The 17,730-nt window shown below is 45.2% G+C and overlaps 1 protein-coding gene across 1 annotated transcript in view; it reads right to left on the reverse strand.

Moving 5' to 3' along the window:
• LOC146198231 (muscleblind-like protein 2a) overlaps nt 1–17,730 on the reverse strand; it is a 55,677-nt gene that overhangs the window by 14,800 nt on the left and 23,147 nt on the right. Inside the window, exons 4-8 of the mRNA XM_084591866.1 lie at nt 13,972–14,055; nt 8,345–8,527; nt 6,954–7,199; nt 5,719–5,766; nt 2,605–2,670 (exon numbers count right to left, since the gene is read on the reverse strand). Of these exons, the coding sequence (XP_084447992.1) occupies nt 2,605–2,670; nt 5,719–5,766; nt 6,954–7,199; nt 8,345–8,527; nt 13,972–14,055 (627 nt within the window). The remainder of the gene's footprint in view (nt 1–2,604; nt 2,671–5,718; nt 5,767–6,953; nt 7,200–8,344; nt 8,528–13,971; nt 14,056–17,730) is intronic.

Here is a 17,730-nt window from a genome sequence, read left to right on the forward strand (position 1 = left end):
TGATAGCGGGCACCACAACTGAGCTGGCCACATTTCCCAGCTAAAGCTACACGTTTTACAGCTGGACTGAGCTACTTACTGCTTGGAACCTGGCAGCAACCCCGAAACGCTTGCCTCTCCCCTTTAAGCCCCTGTCACTGACTTCTGAATGAGGTTAACGAACACAACATACTAAAGCTAGACCACAAAATATGCATGACACCATCACAGCAACAGGCTATTTAATCGAATCTAGGCCGACTTTCATTCTAAGCTGCCTCCAAAAAGTTAAAGGCTAGGTAAAAAAAGAAGCTTTCTTCAATATAAACCAATCGAGACATAACAAAATTGAGAATGACACAGCTACAAAACATAAATGCCATATCTTTGCTATAAGCCTTGTGCTAGCTCCTCTAGGACTTCCCAGTGCCGTTTGTATACGATGCACAGCCTGCAAAGTCACATTGCCAGACAAGGCTCTATGACCAGTCAAATTCCTGTTGCATGCAGTCATAGTTTTGATGAGTTGCCATCATGTATAATGAATTATTTATATAAATCTTCGAATCTCAGCTAACCGAAGGGTTCCATATCTTGTGATCGCCTTAGATTCCAACAGATACGGTGTTCCCTGTGTGCCTGGGCAGCCCTCGAGCAGTTTTGTTTTTGACAAATGGTGGTTGTGATGCACAGAAATTTCCACAGTGCATGCAGAGGCCTCATAGACCTAGAATGGGCACAGAAATATTGATGGCAACAAAATTTTTCAAGATAAATAATAAAGAAAGGCAACATCTAAATTCCTAACAATTCCAGCCTTGATACCTGGCTCTTTTGATAACTAAGAAGAAGGCAAGTGCTATGGTCAATTACGTTAAATCCAAAAATATTACATGCTTTTCAGAAAAAAAACCCACCTTTTATCAGATTCTTCCATGCAAAACAAACGCCAAAGTTTTCCCCCCTCAGAAAAAAATGCGAAGGAAAAAAAAAAGTAAGCTACAAGAAAAAAAAAAGGCAAGCAAAGGTTATGCATCAGATGGCTGATACAAGATTAATTAGAAGCAGAGAAACTATTTTATCGTCAAAATTTCTCCCACTAAGTGCAATGCTTGACAAAAGCCCAAAAAATTTGCTTCTGAGCTTTGTGCTGTGTGGCTCATTGTACAGCTCTCTCTCACACTTCCACAGATTCTGCAAGAGCCCCGCTACAACTTTGGGTTCTACACATTTCACAAAGTTGTACTCGCATTTCGATTTCCACACACTGTCCTGATATTCAGCTTGACAATATGAATGCACTATGTTCAGGAATGAAAAGCTCACATAGCGGAAAAACACAAACAGATCAGCCTAATTTATCACTTCTCTGCAACAGATGTGCATATCGTAGGTCGCCTGAATAGAGCTGTCATTTCCATAGTATATCAACACTGTAGATAATCAATTGACACCTATTTTTGTGTAGCAATAATGACACTGGCATAGTTGAGTAGCTGGCAAGCATTTACAACAGACATGCACATATGGCAAATAACTGCCACACATTGTAAATAAAGGTCTGATAGCCTCCCTTCACAATATTAATGGAAGCCCGAGACTGATTTGGTGTGCACTGCTAGCAGCGGCAAGGCCAGTTACTCGCTACTTCAGGATGGGACATCATCTCACTGGGTTCTTTAGAATGCAATGCCATGCCGTTCTTAAAAAAAGTGGTGGCCATTACCAAAAGTAAACAATGCAAGCAGCACTGAATGATCAGTTCAGCCAACATACTGAAACCAGAACAAAAAGAAAAAAGCTCGCGCTGGTTCACAACAAATGAGGCCAGTCTGCAAAACGGCCAAACCTGCGTGCACAGCACCCCCACAACAATAGCGCCATTCTCACCCAGCACACTGTGACCTGCCCTCGGAGCCACACTCAGGTGGTGCTCACCAAGCAGATCACTCCAGTGCACTTAAACTCAAACCAAAGAGGGCGACAGAAGGCACACAACAGCAACGCGCAATTTTGAAAAGGCACGTTCCTCGGGGCGGCAAAGAAGAGACTACCCTGGTCGGAACCATTTTGACATGTCTGACTCGAAAGCTCCTCTAGGCATGAATGAGATCTTGCATGTTCCAAGAGATGGCATGCCTTTGATATTAAACAGGCTGCTGCTGCTCACGGTTTGAGGTTGCCACAGAGCCTGCTTTGAAGCGCCTATCTGACGAGAACCAAGCCAAGCAGCACGTGATGCCGCCACATTACCGAGGAGAAGAGAGAGAGCGTGTGCATCTCACCACAGAGTGTGTGCTGGGGAGGAGACGAGCAGATCATGAGAGCAGCCAATGCAGCACATGGACGCACAATGCAAGTGGTGCCACGGGTTAATCACACACAACCCCAAGCCGCCAGTGCAAGAGCCTCTCTGCGTGCACAACCCGTGGGGAACGGGCGCCACACGCTGGCGGCGCAAGCAGGGAGCCCGGCACGTGCAAACGGCCCATGCACACCGGCCCCCCTCCTCCCCCGGCGGTGCCTGTCGCCCTCTTTGGTCCACACATCACAAAACCAGCCCTCTGCCCTCCAGAGAGGAGAGGCCAAGAGAGAAGCATGCAGAAGCTCTAAGGGGGAGAGTACCAGGACAACTTCATCTGCAGTCTCTCGGGGGCGCTTCTTGCTCGCGGAAGGATCTCCCAGGCCCGGCTAAATTAGTATGCAGAGGCAGACGGTTTTGTTTTTGGATGGCGGGTAGGCACAGCGCATGGCAGCAAGCAGCAATGCGTCGAAAAGGAACCAAAAATGAGGAAGGAAGGAGTAAAAAAAAAGAAACAAAGAGAGCAATCATTAAAAAGGTCGGCCAAAAACAGCATTCTTGTGTTTGTACACGCCCGGCAGAGCTGAGGTTGCACCGCCAGCCCAGGGACACGGCATGCAGGTACCGCATTTACGCACATCCAATGCAACCTCCTCCTCGCCCCCTGCATGGGTGCGGCCAGAGCGAGCAAATTACATGGAAGTTGGCATAGCATCTGCATAGATACGGTACAACACCAAGGAACAGCATCACTGCTATGTGCAGCTGGCCTGCACTTGGGAGCACAGGCCAGCCGCCTTAGTCTCCAGTAACACAGAATTCATTAGGACGGAACAAGGAGGAAAAAAGAAGCAAGCATGAGCCTAACCGAGGTGGGCGACCAAAGCAAACAGAGAGCCCTTGCCTGCGAGAAGCTGACGACGTTAACAGCTCAAGATGCTCACAGTTAGGAGGAGACAGTGCTTGCTGGATGCGTTAAGTGGGCAGTGATCTACTACTAGCGTCAAGCTCTGGAACTCCCATATGGCCCTCCCACTTCTGCTTACTAGTCTGTTGCCAACAGCCATTGCACAAGCAGCAACATTTTCATGGTACCGATTCCACCTCATCGTAAGGAGCCTCTGCAATTAAGTGCCTTACAGCAGCAGCAACACTGCTATCTTGCCACAGCACTTAAATGTGATGCCTCCAGGAGGAGGCAGGCCCTGCCTGTCAAGGCAGCACACAACAGCCAGAGTGTGTGCAGCCCCGCTTTTAGACGGGCATTCAATTTGAACATCCTCTTCCTACCAGATGAAAAATTTTGCGCCTTAGTCTGCACTGCCATCACTTTGTCCATTGAGTGGAGAAAGACCTATAAGCTGGTCGATCAGAGTGGTGTCGCATGTGAGAGCAAGTCTTTGACAAATCTACCCAATTTCACGTGGCCTTTCAAACTTTTTTGTATGTGCGTGTGTGTGTATGCGCGCTTGTGCTTGTGCATGTGTGCATGCAAGTACGTGCATTTCATTAACAAAATTCCAGCTCATAGGTGCCACTTGTGCAGTTCTTTTTCTCGCTTCATGCTGTTTTATTTCGGCACCTCTGCCTCAATGGGTGGCTCATAGCTTCATCAGCAGCTGCCAAATCTGCCTTCATGTGGATACCATGCAACTAGTTCTGTACAAGCTCATGAGGCTGACACTTTATCCTTTACCAAGAATGCTCTGATCATGAATGAGCCATATACAGGAGCTTGCAAGACGACAGAAAGCCTTTTACTTTGCTGGGCTGGCAGAATTCATTGTACAGAGCACTTCCTTGGGGAAAAAATGACTGTTTTCACTCTCGCTTATTTTAAACATACGCAAAATATAACCTTTGCCAAGATGAATAGTATGAGCCACAATAACATTATGACACCTAGATTGACTGTGATTGTTGTACTGCCCTAGTGGAGGGAATGTCAGCCAAGGCCCCAGATGGGATTTATAAGAACAACTGACAACCATGCCAATAAAATATGTTTATCCTCATAAAGCAGTCAGCAGTTACAGCAGTCAAATTACATGAAGCCAAGGTGCAGAATCAGAAGTGCAAATGCAACACAAGACGACGACACTGCCCTCTGACAGAAAGCATGCAGCCTGCAGATGCTCCTCGTGTCTGAATCGAATGTGAAGTGACCCTGCAATTTGGGTGACTTGCAACCACACCACAGATCATGGGGTCATGAAGCCAAGCTTCCTCGCACAACTGGCTTGCCCTGGTCCTCAATTAGCTACACCAATTATATTAATTACCAGTTCATGACCTAACAATTCAGGCTCATGAAAAACTAGTTTTCGGCTTCCCATTCACTGGTTTTTCCAAAAAGCATTCCTGGTGAAAGTAGCTGCTATCAATTGCTTTGAGCAGTTGTCCCATAAAATTGTTGCCTATCACGAGCCAGTGTCAGTGCTTTTAATATTAAAACATGCCCTCCGTATCAACACTTCACATTTCTCTGTTGCCACGAGCATGGCCTGCTTGACTCATGTGCTTCTGCCTGTAGAATGGGGTGGTGGCACGGTATGTCTGTCCACTGGTGAGAATGATCTTGCCCATTGAAGTAGATGCCACTTTCAACAAGCAACAGACGATAGAATTGCAATAGTGCGACTAAGCCGCCCAACCGCCAACAACTTTGCTCTCACTGCGTGTTCCTCCTTGCTCCGTCCTTCTCTTCCACAAGGCAAAGTGGCAATCTCAAGGTCACGGGACACACTCCGCAGCAGCCGTGCTGCCCAACAGCAACCACAGCTCCACACATGAACATAATATATATACTCTTTAGTGACCAGTGGTGACACATAAATATCGAACTAGTTTCTCGGCTGCAATATGTTGCCTCCCATATGGCCTATGCCTCCAGCAAGCATGGCACTCATAAGAAAATTTCCATTACATGCCCCCTAAGCTCAAGAAAAAAAAAAAGAAAAAAAATAAGAAAGCAGCAGATCACGAGCACAAGCACAAGTAAAAGCAAAGGAGATTCTGTGCATGCAGTCAAACTACTGTTAAACTAGGAAAAAAGTTAATGGCACAGAATGTGCTAATGTGCTTGCACTGTTAGTTACCTTACACTAAGGAAAGCAGCAGTGCTAGGCGACAATGAAATGGGGAGGACCTTCGCATAAGTTTCTCCAATACAGCTGGCGGTTAAATTTCAAGGCTTAGCTGCAGTTCCCCACAACACATTTAAAAAATGGCCCTACTCCTTGAAGTGAGCGGCAATTTTGTTCTTTAAAATATCAATGTATGCTGCCTTCCTGTACTATCGTTGTTTAACATACTAGCAGTAACGACCGTGAAAGAAACGCCCATTCAACTGTGTTACCCCCCTCCGGCACTGAATGCACTTGCAAGTAGGGACCACCACACAATGGGCATGCCAGGGAAAAAAAAGGCTCAAATACCTGAGTGTACATTTGTAATCCAACATCGGTGCTTCCTCCCTCTGTCGCCTGGTGTGACAAACAGGGTTGCTTTGTTTAGGGCCCGCCAAGCACAGGGCGCTGCCGGGAGGGCAAGGCCCCCCCCACAGCACTCTGCGGTGCGTGCACATGGTCGAACAGTACACATGCACAACCACAGACATCAGCGGCCAAGCAGAAATAACCTGTGCCTGGCATCTCTCACTTGCAAAGAAAGCCATAAACACATCATCTTGGTCACAGAACACACCCGTCCCCAACCCCTTTTCCAAAGGGCACACAGGCAGCAGTGCGTACCCTTTCAACTGCCTGCAACAGAGCCTGCCAAGGTAACACTTGCACGCACTAGGACAGGTGTAACAGCTAGGACTCAATAGATGCATCTCACTTTTACAATTAACCACCCTCATGTTTAATTGGACAATCATTACTGTGCTAGTCAGTGCACCTCTCTCTCACATGTCAATCTTTCATAATGTAATCTTTCATAATCTTTCATAACAAGCCACAAACGTTCAACAGAGACAGGCTGACATGAATTAATTAACTGTCTTGGCTCATTTCAGGGTCTACTGCTGGCAAACTATACAGCCCTCTTCTCTAGGCATCACTCTACACCCAACGTAAGAAAGGCATGGACGCCAAATAGCTGTTTAACATTTAAACTCCCAGCATGTGGGCCTTGTTTAAGGAATGCTGGCTAAGCAGACTTCCCTCACACCCCTCCTTCATCTGGAATTCAGAAAAAGCTGCCATCAAAATTAGCAGCTAGGCAGACCCATAATTTGCTAATTTGCTTTGAGAAGAAGCCCAATCTGCCCTCAGGTGTAGCTGCCTGCCAAGAGACCTGTGGAGTGCACCACAGGGAGACTCGCCTACAAGCCACGCAAGCAAGCTCCTCTGCCAATGCAAGGGCAGCCGTGCAGTGTGCGGACGGCATAAGCAGCAGCCTGGCCCTGACAGCAGGCTGGGCAGCAGGCCAAACAAAGCAAGGTGCCTGACAGAAAGGCCCCCCAACCACCCAGGAGAAAAAAGTGGCATCAACGTCCATGCCTTGAATGGAGCCCACATAGGAATAACACATTACTCAGCCCACAGAGCGCTTTGTCTGATACACATGAGAGAGATAGAGAGGGCACGCAAGCCGGGGGGGGGGGGGGGGGGAGGGAGGAGATAGGAGGAGGAAAGGGTGTGCCAGAGGAGGCGGCGGTGCCTACCATAGCAGCGGCGGCAGCAGCAGCAGCAGCGCCAGCCCGGCTCTGCGTGGCCTTGAGCTGCGCCTGCAGGTGCGGGGGAGGGTGGAAGTAGCGGCACTGGTCCCGAGAGCAGCGGCCCTTGACGAAGTCCATGCACACGGTGACCGCCCCGTCCCCGCTGTCCACCGCCACGTGCTCGGGCGGGTGCGCAAAGCGGCACTCCGTCTCGGGCCGCTTGCACGTGCCGCGCTGGAACTCCCGGCACACCTGCCCCACCACAAACAGCCGCCACTCAACTCTCCTGCCACATCAAATGCCTGTCCCCACTGGAAGGCCAAATGTCAACAAAAAGCAATAGCTGTACTGCTCTCCCAATGGCTGACATGTCTGAAATATGTTCCCCTAAGAGGCTACTGAAGCACTACAACAAAGCCTTTGGCAGGAAGAGCTCGCTACAGCTCTGCTCCAGAAAAGCAAAAGCAGTGGCAGCAGGAGCGTGCAAGGAAGCCATGCACAACTTTCCTCCTTGTTGTCCACAAGGTAGTAATCTCACCACCCGCCTCACCCAGTTGCTGCACCCTTTTTCGTAGGTCACCAACAGTGCCTGGCTGAGGTCACAGGGTGATGAGGAGGAGAATGCACTCAGCCTGTGAATCCAGCCAGGCACTTAAGATATGGCCTCATGTTGTCCACTGCTACTTTCTGGGAAGCAGAACCACCTTGCTAAAACTGTTACTAGAGGACCACAAAGACACAATCACACAAGGACAGAGGACAAAGCATAGGGGCACAGATAGAGCATGGCACTGCTGTAGTGCCCGTCTTGTCTGTCTCCGTCTTGCCTCACCACTGTTACACTGTTGCCGCACTCTTCAATCTCCTCCTCCTCTGTCCCATCCTTGTAAGATGGTCCTTTCCACAACTGGCTACAGCCCTGCCAGCTTACACAGTGGCCCTATCCAGAACGCTGCTTGTCTTAGACTCCCAGCTGTCATGGCAACAATACATTTGCACATACAAGACCAACTTCCATAGCCCTTTCAACATGTGGATTTGGAACAATATGGACTGCATAATGCAATAACTGAAAAGCACGCTCATTAAATCAAGCTGCCATAACAAAGCATCCTTTGCTAGTATTTTGTTAACAGGCAGAAGTTTGTCTTACAAATTACATTTGCATTTACATTTTACATTAGCAGTTATTAAGCTATTACCTTTTCTTCATGCACATTCAATGCAGAGGCCTGAAAAAAAACTCGACTTGTCACATCTTCCCTTAAATGAACATTAGCTATACTGCTTTTTATTTGAATTGCACTGATTCCGTGCTACATGATGATCATTAGAGAACCATTTAAGGAAGAAGGCAAAGGTGGCACCCGCTGAAAAGAGAATATGGGACTCCTCACCTCCAGTCTGTCAGTGCGCGCCACTTTTTGCGGGGAAACAAGCGAAGCGGGTACAACGCTCAGAGGAGCTGTCACAGTGTCCGCAGTCATCATGCCGGGCAGGACAGGACTAGGTGTCAAATAGTGCCCAAATGAAGATGCTGTTGCCATTGTTGTCAATGCTGGCATGTAGGGGTTGGCAGCCTGAAGAGACAAAGAAACGCATGTCATCAGTTCCATGTACCTTTAGAATTCCAAGACAATGTGCATTGCAGCCTATGCTGTTAAACCAAGTGCACAACTTTAAGGGGCCATGACATTATCTTTAAAGTATTGACAGCTGATACTCCTTGTGTGCAACATCACCGTTCCTCCAAGTGTGCATACGCTTCAGGAAGCATACATTTTTTTAATAATAATTGGTTCACAGGAAGGGGAAGATGCAGTTTCTGTGGACACCTGAACTGCACCATACATTTTTTAAATTAACTGTCCTTTTAGAGTGACCACAGAATCCCAAAACAATACCTGCTTTGCATTAAGATGTTAAACGACAAACAGTACCTAGCAAAAACTGTGCTGAGCTGCTGGTGCACAGTAGGTAGTAGCTGCTTGTTAAATTTCAACACAACAGGAAAGTTCCAGAGCCCCCTTCTTGTGGAATTGCCCTAGGCGATATTTGTGCAAATGTAGAAGTAGGAATTGGTGAAGAAATGCTGCATCACTGAATTATATCTTTGTATTATCCATGCATTGTGCAAGAGGTAATCTTTTAACAGCCAAGTGCTCCTATACATGCAAAGTGGCATATATTATGCCTGCCTCCGCAGAGCACACCGCAAATAGCAAGTCGTTATGAGGGCAACTGCCACATTATTGATCACAACACTCATGGAGCCAATGCCTAAAGTCTTACTTTAACCGAGTCACGTTCACAGCCTGAAATAAGAAAGTTAACGACCTTGCTCCTGCATGCATGCTCTGCAAAAAATTCGTCAAGCAGTGCGACTACAGCAGCAAAAACCAAACTCTCCCAGCACTTGCATACTGGACATGCTCTCAACATAACACCAAGCCCTTGTGTTTGCAGCAACTTAGTCGTAGATCCAGGACCACAAGATACACAGCAACGAAAATCTGCTGCCACAGTGAAGGTAGATGTGGAGTATGAATGGAATGCAGCCCCAATGTACAACAAACTACGAGCCATTTTGACAGGTAGCCATTAAGAGTCACAATGAATTTTAGGAAATGTCCCATTCTCCAGAAAACCTAACAAAGCGAGAGAAAAATCAAGAGCATGGCTCCGGAAGGTAGTAGCTGGCAGGTGACATGGCCGGTTGCATAACACCAGAAGACCACATAACATGGCAGGAGTTGCCAACTGAGCTACTCTTTTGAGCTGGAAATTGCACCCACCAGGGTCCTTAGATCCCGATCCAGACTCGTAGCCCACAAAGGCCCATTCATATGGCTAGGTTAAAGTGGAGCTTTACAGCTATGTTGTGTGATGTTCCCCGTAACGTGGTAGCTTACGGCTGTATGCTGGTGAGATGAGAGATAACAGAGGCCCAAATTTAAAATATTTGCAATTAAGCGAGTAGCAGAGTGCATGTATGCAAGTGAGGATCGACAAAGGAAACTGGAGATGGAACCAAGCTCAAGCATCCCCCAAATTTTTATAACCGGCAACGCAGCGGCAGGCATCATTATGAGGTGCAACATGAACATTCCGAATGGCAGCTGCTGCCGATGAGGGGAGCTTCATAGGTCTCTGTACAAGTAGCTGATTTTGACCTAAGTAAGACATCCAGGGCTCCATAAGAAATAGAATATGTCATGGCCCCTTAAGGGACAACGAAATATCCTGCTTGCTTTCTGCCAGCTGCCCTCTGTACAGAGGCATGCACACAAATTGTGCTGCTCAGCAATGCACACTGTAGAAATGTCCAATGCACTCTCATACAAAAAACAGCTGTGAACAACACAAAAGATTGACCATGTGCAGTGCCAAACAAGAAGCTAGACATATAAAGGCCTAATGAAGCATTTCCTCAAATCGTTTTAACTATGTCTCCCCTCCACAGGCTCTTTTTAGCTGGAGACCAGTCACAGCAATAAGATGTGAATAAAAGGTTTAGCGTTCAAAGTAGCTTTTGCTTTTCATGAATTCTTTGCACAGACCAAACATTCAGCCCGATAAGCAAGCATCCACTTGTCTTATACAAAAAACTTGACACGAAACCCTTTCTGAATGCAATGCTTTTACTATACAAGCGACATATTACAACTACAGCCCGACACTGTTGTGCTTATGAACATAGTAAAAGTTATTCGTATATATCATCGCTGCTCTTGAGCAATCTAGTTCTCATGCAAGCCAGGGTATGAGCACCATCAATACACTCCAAAATTTCTCCATCATCAAAAATATAACTCATAAAAAGAAAAGCATTGAACTAATAATGGCAGCAACAATCTCATTATCCATGCACTGCACAGAAACCAAAAACAGGTTAACAGCTTAGAAAACTGATTAAATGAAGACCTTAAAACCTTGATAGCAAGTCTCAATATTTATGCTTCATGAAATAAAGTCTCCTTTTCATCCTTGTTTCTATCTTATAAGCACCTGCCCTTCATCCCTTAAATACCAATATTAGTGTTAAAGAACAACTGGACATTGCAGGCATTTCATTTAAAGGTGGGGGATAAGCTGTCCTTGGGAATCGTTGCTACTGAGAAAATTGACCTTAATACTGTATATGCTACCCCACAAAGAGCAAATGTGTGTACCTGCATGTGCGAGTTAGTGTGTGTGAGTGAAATTCTTATATTACACATTTTGTGGGGGTGCTGCTGGATTATGGCTGCTGCCAGTGAGAAGCAGTAAAACTGTTGGCATGCCATTTCCGACCCTCTTTAGCATTGTGACTACACAGCTGCTTGACCAATATGCAGCAATGCTTTAGCACTGATAGCTTCTCTTAAATGCCAGGTGTTCTCGACAGAAAAGATAAGAACGTAATCTCAATGTTTGCCTGCCGTGCAAAGGGTACGGTGAGGTGCACTAAAACCTAGAGGCATCTGGGTACCACTGCAGTCAGAATAACTGAGCATAAAAAAAAAAAAAATGCTGCTTTGATACGACGGCCTTCTCCTGTCAGAGTAAAAAGAAAAAATTAAATGCCACTCATAAACGAGTGCATGTCGTAAGCTATATACATCAGAGTAGAGCTACATGCAGAGGGGCATTGTTACACAATTAAATGCATTATTCTTATGATATGTTCCTATGCATTAAAGATGTCACATAATGAAAAAAAAATTGTGACTGCACTAATTCTCACCTATAGAAGAAAGTGAATTAGACTGTAGAGACTGTACCATGGCTTCTAAAATATATATGCATATTACAGGGGTGGAAGCAGGCTGGAGCATTTTCGAGCAGCTTTGGGAGCAGTAATAAAGCCATTTTTGGCAGCTTTGCAGCAATGAAACGAGAATTTTGGAGCATTTAAATTTTGATTTGGAGCAAGTTTCTAAGGTCAAACTCCTTTGATAATTGCAGGTTTTTGTTTATCAAATACAAAATCTCTAATCCGATTCATTTTTATGCAAGTTCATGCCTTTCCAACTTCGCATTCCTCTTTGACAACACAAGCAGCCAAAGAATGTAAAGATATATAACACAGGCTGACTTTAGCAACAACTTGGAACAGACTAGCAGCGAACGGAACGCTTGCTGGCACGCTTCCTAACTGAACACACACCCACTCTGACTTAAAGCTTTTGCCTACTTTGACATTGTAGATTCAAATGTCGAGAAAACCACTTCTATGTGCTCAAGCAGTGCCACTTATTAAGAATTCAGATTTATGTGCACGACATTTGCCCTCTCTATATCTTATGAATATCCTCTTCGATCCTATGCCTGTGCTGATGAATTCCTGATTACCGGTCTGTGGTGCCTTCAGGAATAATAGATGGCACTGAACGGTAGCCTTTTCGTCTTTCAGCTTTATTACTTCAATGCCTTATGCCAATAGTTCATCATTCTTTGCTTGAGCAATGTTGGGGCTCATTTTTGAACACCTTGGCTTAGGACTGTATGGCTTTCCAACCCTCCTGAGAAGCTTTCCAGTGATTGACATCTTTGGCGTACCAATGCAGAACGCTTCAAATATGATTTTGTCAGCCGTAGGCCTGACAAAATTGTCGTTTGTAAAGAGGCTCCATGGTGAAGTTTTCATAACAGAACTATTAGAATAACTCATGCAGTTTTTTGCAGTCTGACAAGTTTCCTAATGGCTCAAAGCAATTTGCGCTATCTGCTTCGCTTGCCGATGCTGCTTCTCCACCAGAGATTTAAAATTTGAGGACGAGGTGCTATGTCACATGCACAGTGCATTTTTTTTTCTCGCAATAATCTCCTCTCCAATTGTCGGTAGCTCATACTAAATTTATTATGCTCCATGCTTCCTTCCCTTACAAAACTTTCATTTGTATTAAGCCCAGTGCAAGATGTGTTATATTTTTACCTTCGGTGCTCTGACATTGTTCTAATGTTCACACAAATTTGATGGCAGAACCTCAAGACATCCAGTTTGGAGCAGTTTTGGAGCAATATTGTAATTTGGAGCAGGATGCAGCAGGAAAAGCAGTTTGGAGCAGAATGGAGCAAATGGAGCAGTGCTTCCACCCCTGATAATATATGCATGGCACACGAAAGCTTTGCCAACAAGCACTACTTTTGTTTGACGTAAAGCGCCTGACACTAAAGCAATACCATACAATAAATTACGTAGAAATCTGCAGTTTCGCTCGGTGGGGGCTGACTGGCCAGCTGCCGCATGCAGCTGCGTTACACACAGCAGCACCTTCAAATGGGGAGCTGTGCAAGCTGGCAGTTTCACAGGCCACCTGACATGCATTGCCCTGCACTCCTCTTCTCCCAGCACTGCCACACAAAGGAGTGATGTCTCCACCCTGGCTGTAACCCCCCCCCCCCCCCCCTCCAACTTTTCTCTACAGCACATGCAAGCTCTTGATAAGGCCACAACCAATACAAAACGCTTCCCATCAACTGCCTCTAAGCTTGTGACCTGAATCAGCCTAACACCCCCTCCCCTCCTTCAACCACACATACATTGCATTGGTCTGGCCTGTGCAACTTGGTGCAACTCTCCGAGCACCTCTCTGAGGCTTTCTGCTTACTGTAAGCAACTCAAATGGTAAAATAGGGCTGCTAACTCGCATGGACACATTCACTCTCAGAACAGTGCAAATGTTCACTTCTCACCCTTTTTGGTCGTCACAGCTGGCTCAACCAGTGAGTGCTTATAATAGGAAAGTGTTTAAAAAGTAACCCTTCTAATTCATTGGCCAAAGTTTTGTTCATTTTATGTTCGTTGTGATTTATGCTGAGTACCTCTTTAGGAGATATTTGGAAAGCTCAGCAGCTGCCAAGGTTTAGATGGAGTTTTGCAAGCAAAAATCTGTGCTGAGCATAGTGAGCTGGTACTAACAAATGATATGTTCATGCCCTGGCTAACCTGCAAATTCGGCATGCTTTTGAATTACGTATGAAAAAGCCCTTTTGCAGAAACAAAAGCCGCCAGTGTGTTCTCTGTGAGCTGATCACTTACTTCCATGGTCGGGGCTGCGAAAGTGGGGCACGACATGGCGCAGAGCCATGTTCCTGCCTCTGCCGCGTTTGAAAGCTTGCACACCTACGGGAAAGATGGGAGCACTAAGGGCCTGACACTTGTCTCGAAAAATATTCTTAAGCCGCGGCTTTAGTGAAATTTGCAAAAGAAATCAGTCGCTTACAATATGTGGCTAATCTACCCTAGTTTTCCCACTGAACTGCACCTCATTCAAAGCAGCCAATATCCACATGTGTTGCTGTGGCTGTAATTTCAATTACAGTGGTTTGTGAAGGGATGACAGAACAATGTGCAACAGTCCAGGTGTGTCCAAGCCTCCATTTTGTTCCTATAATTCACAAGGTAAAGTACTCCAAGAACGAACTCAGCTCGGTCTTGTGTGAAAGCACACCAGTGCCATGAAAAATGTGCCTACCTTTGTCCTTGCTGGAAGAGGGCAGATCCCGCACGAGCAAGACTGCTCAAGGCCAGCACAGACTTGACAAGGAATACTCATGCACTCAACCATGCAGGCTTGTGTTACGCAGTGCATTAGTGGAAACCGCAGGCTTACCAAGCAAAGCATGCTCGTAGAGGAATTAAAACTTTGCACAAAAAGCAGCAAAACGACTGAAATCACTTGCTGTCAACAGTCAGCCTCTATGTGAATGTGGAGTAACCTGAAAGCTGCCGTGGTGAACTGAATACTGGCTATGCTAAGCTGCACTCTACCAGAACAAGAAAAAAATATTTTGAGAACACAACCTCAAGCCCAGGCTACTAAAATAATAAAAATGTTTATACTGTTCACAAAACTTGTTTAAGAATATTATAATCTATTTAAAGCATTGTACACACTTTGGTAACACTACAGCAACTATACTGCACCAGTAACCAAAAAAGAAAAAAGTTATCAGCGATCTGCATGATGAAAAGAATGATGTGGCTCTCCGGCCCACCTAAGTGAAATGGCACAGAAGGTGCATCACTCAGCAAACAAGTGGTGCTATAGCTGGCATGCTAGACTGATTGGTAGAAATCAGAAAATAGCAAATGTGTCCGTTTTAGTGAAAACAAACCTTTGAATAAACCTTAAAGAGACTCGCACAAAGATGTTCCTATCTAAAGACTACGTTGTGAAGAGTGAATGCCACTGAGTGTGCACACCACGTAAAGGTCTTTAGAAATAAGCTGACAATTTGCAAACAATTTTGTTAAACTGCCATTCCCACGCATCATGGCGACCACTGGTACCAGCCTTTAGAGTGAATACCTTCAAACATTCCAAGGCATCCATGACATCACTGGAAAAGAGCTGTCATTGAATCCTGCAAGACTACACTGAAGAAGGCAGGATGGATGCCAGAAAGGAGATGGCAGTGAATTTATCTCCTCTTTTTTTTTTCCCCAGTATGCTGTCAATGCATAGCAAGGAACCAAACAGGAAAAAAAAAAAAGAAAAAGAAAAAAAAGCTTGCACTGAGCCGGATTGGCTTTGTGACACATTCGTAGGCAGAGTGCGGTACTGGTCTCTATCTCTCTATATTTATTTTTCATAAACTTAGCCCGGGGTGTCAATGTTCATTCACCCCCCGGGTGTTACATATGGTAGATTGAAAAAATTTGCAGGAATATAATAGAAGATTCCACAGTATCGGTATCACTGGCCTGCTTAGCTTCATTGGGCACCTTTTCAGTCCCTCTTTCAATGTGAAGTAAACTAGGTCACATCCCTTGTGAATTTTTGCAATTCTGCCTGACAATGTGAATTCGTTTCTGGCCATTATTTGCTCACTGTTTTCTCATGCAACACTCTCTCTCAAACAATAGGCAAGCGCTGTTGAAATATGGGAAAGGCAGCACAGTGCATGTGGCCAAGAATGCAAAGAGCCTCATCACTAAAGCAATGCAAATCAGACAACAGATATAAGGATAAAACAAAAACATCAGTATTCAATTGTTCATATTGCATTCTGTGCACTCGACCAGTGTGTAGCTGGTGTACACAGCAAACTCAGGACTACAAGCTCTTGATAGCATTCATGCTCGGTAGAAGCTCCACTGAATGGGTGGAGAGCCCCAGCAAATAAATGGCACAAAAACAACATAGCCTTTCTTAGTTCAGAGGCCCTAAATCTGGGAGGATATCTGGAACTTCATTTCTCAACTAAGCATCCACATCCATCTTTCCATGTGGAAAAAGTGTTAATGGTGTTCATGATGTCCAGCATAAAATCTTTCATAGTCTGCTAATTCGCTTTCTTATGCCTTGAAATGCCACACTGCATGCAACTTCAGAACAACTTTGCAGAAAGGTGGGGCAGACAATTACACAGTGTGCGCCAGTGTGTACCACCCAAAGGGTGCACACCTAATGGCCTGCTTCAATTCAACTGCAAGTAGAGAATGTCTCGTTGTAGAGAGCACAGCAAAAACAAAAAAAAAAATTGTTACCCCGAGTTGTTTGCTTATTTGGGCTCAAATATTGCACAGAGATGGCATTTAGTGTAAATTTTGCTTTTATATTACATTCAAATGAGGTACCTTGTCTGACATGGTCAATTAATCATAGGATTCTTTATCACCCAATGATTGATAATTCAATGATTCATTCTCATTGCATAAGGCAAATGCCCCACTGAACAAAATTTACTGCCAAATGCCACCTTCGCATCCACAAATAAGTCTCGTTTTACATATAGACTGACCGTTCCAATTTATAATTACACATTCTGTAAGAAAAAAAGCCAAGAAAGCCAAAAAAATTCATATGACAATAGTTAGCTCTTTTGCCTAACACTGTCAGACATCTTACGGCATATGAGCACGGTTCTTGCCAAGAGAAACAGAGCGCTAATTTATTCTTGAGTCCCAAGTTGTTTCTACATCATACTAAAGTTTGTGAAATTTGCTCAGCCGCTCATTAGCAATTCGTGCCAGCATACTTCATGTGCTCCTGAGCATCAAGCCAAGCATGTTACCCGGAAGCTGAAATATGAGGCCCCAGTTACTTATGCCACAACATGTGTGAAACATTCAAGTGAGGTAAGTGCCCCATAAGACGAGACTAAGCAGAGCAGTGGGAATTCATGCAATGGCGCACACATGCCTCCATGGCCACTCATTTACAGGAGTGCAGCCATTATATGCAGCAGCTGCCCAACTCAGCAGAAGCTCCTGAGCAAAACTGAAAGATATTTTAGTGCAAAAGCACTGCTATCCTAACACTGTAGACTTTGCCAATTTGTAGATTTCGTCTGCATAAAAGAGTGCTGCTACAGCAGCAAACAAGCCTAGCTCTGCTATACATGCTTATAAATGTGTTATGACTCAGACAAGCCACCAGAGCTAGAGCGTTTGGGCACCACACAAGTGAGTGGCCAGAAAGCTCACATTCCATTTCCGAGAGGAGTTCTGAATGAACTGGAGAAACTCTGGACCAAATATTTCCAACTGTTTTCATGAAAAAAGATCTCAGATGGGTCAACCACGACATGCAAGGCTAAAAGGAGAGCAAGCAACACCCATGGTCAAGAAAAAGCTTCTCCTACACAGAACGCATGAACAATTTACCTCGACAAAATATCCAAATATACTGGTACTCTACAAGAAGTGTTTCCTTTGGAAAGAACTGTGACTAGGTCAGCTTGCACAAAGAGGTAGTAGTCATTGGAGCATATTCTATAACGCTGCTTTCTACTTGCTGCCACTAACTTCTGCTGAGCTCAGTTCTACGATAATGAGCATTTCAGCCATGAC

This window comes from Amblyomma maculatum, chromosome 2, assembly GCF_055883805.1.
Source record: "Amblyomma maculatum isolate TAMU_Amacu chromosome 2, ASM5588380v1, whole genome shotgun sequence".
Classification (NCBI taxonomy): domain Eukaryota; kingdom Metazoa; phylum Arthropoda; class Arachnida; order Ixodida; family Ixodidae; genus Amblyomma; species Amblyomma maculatum.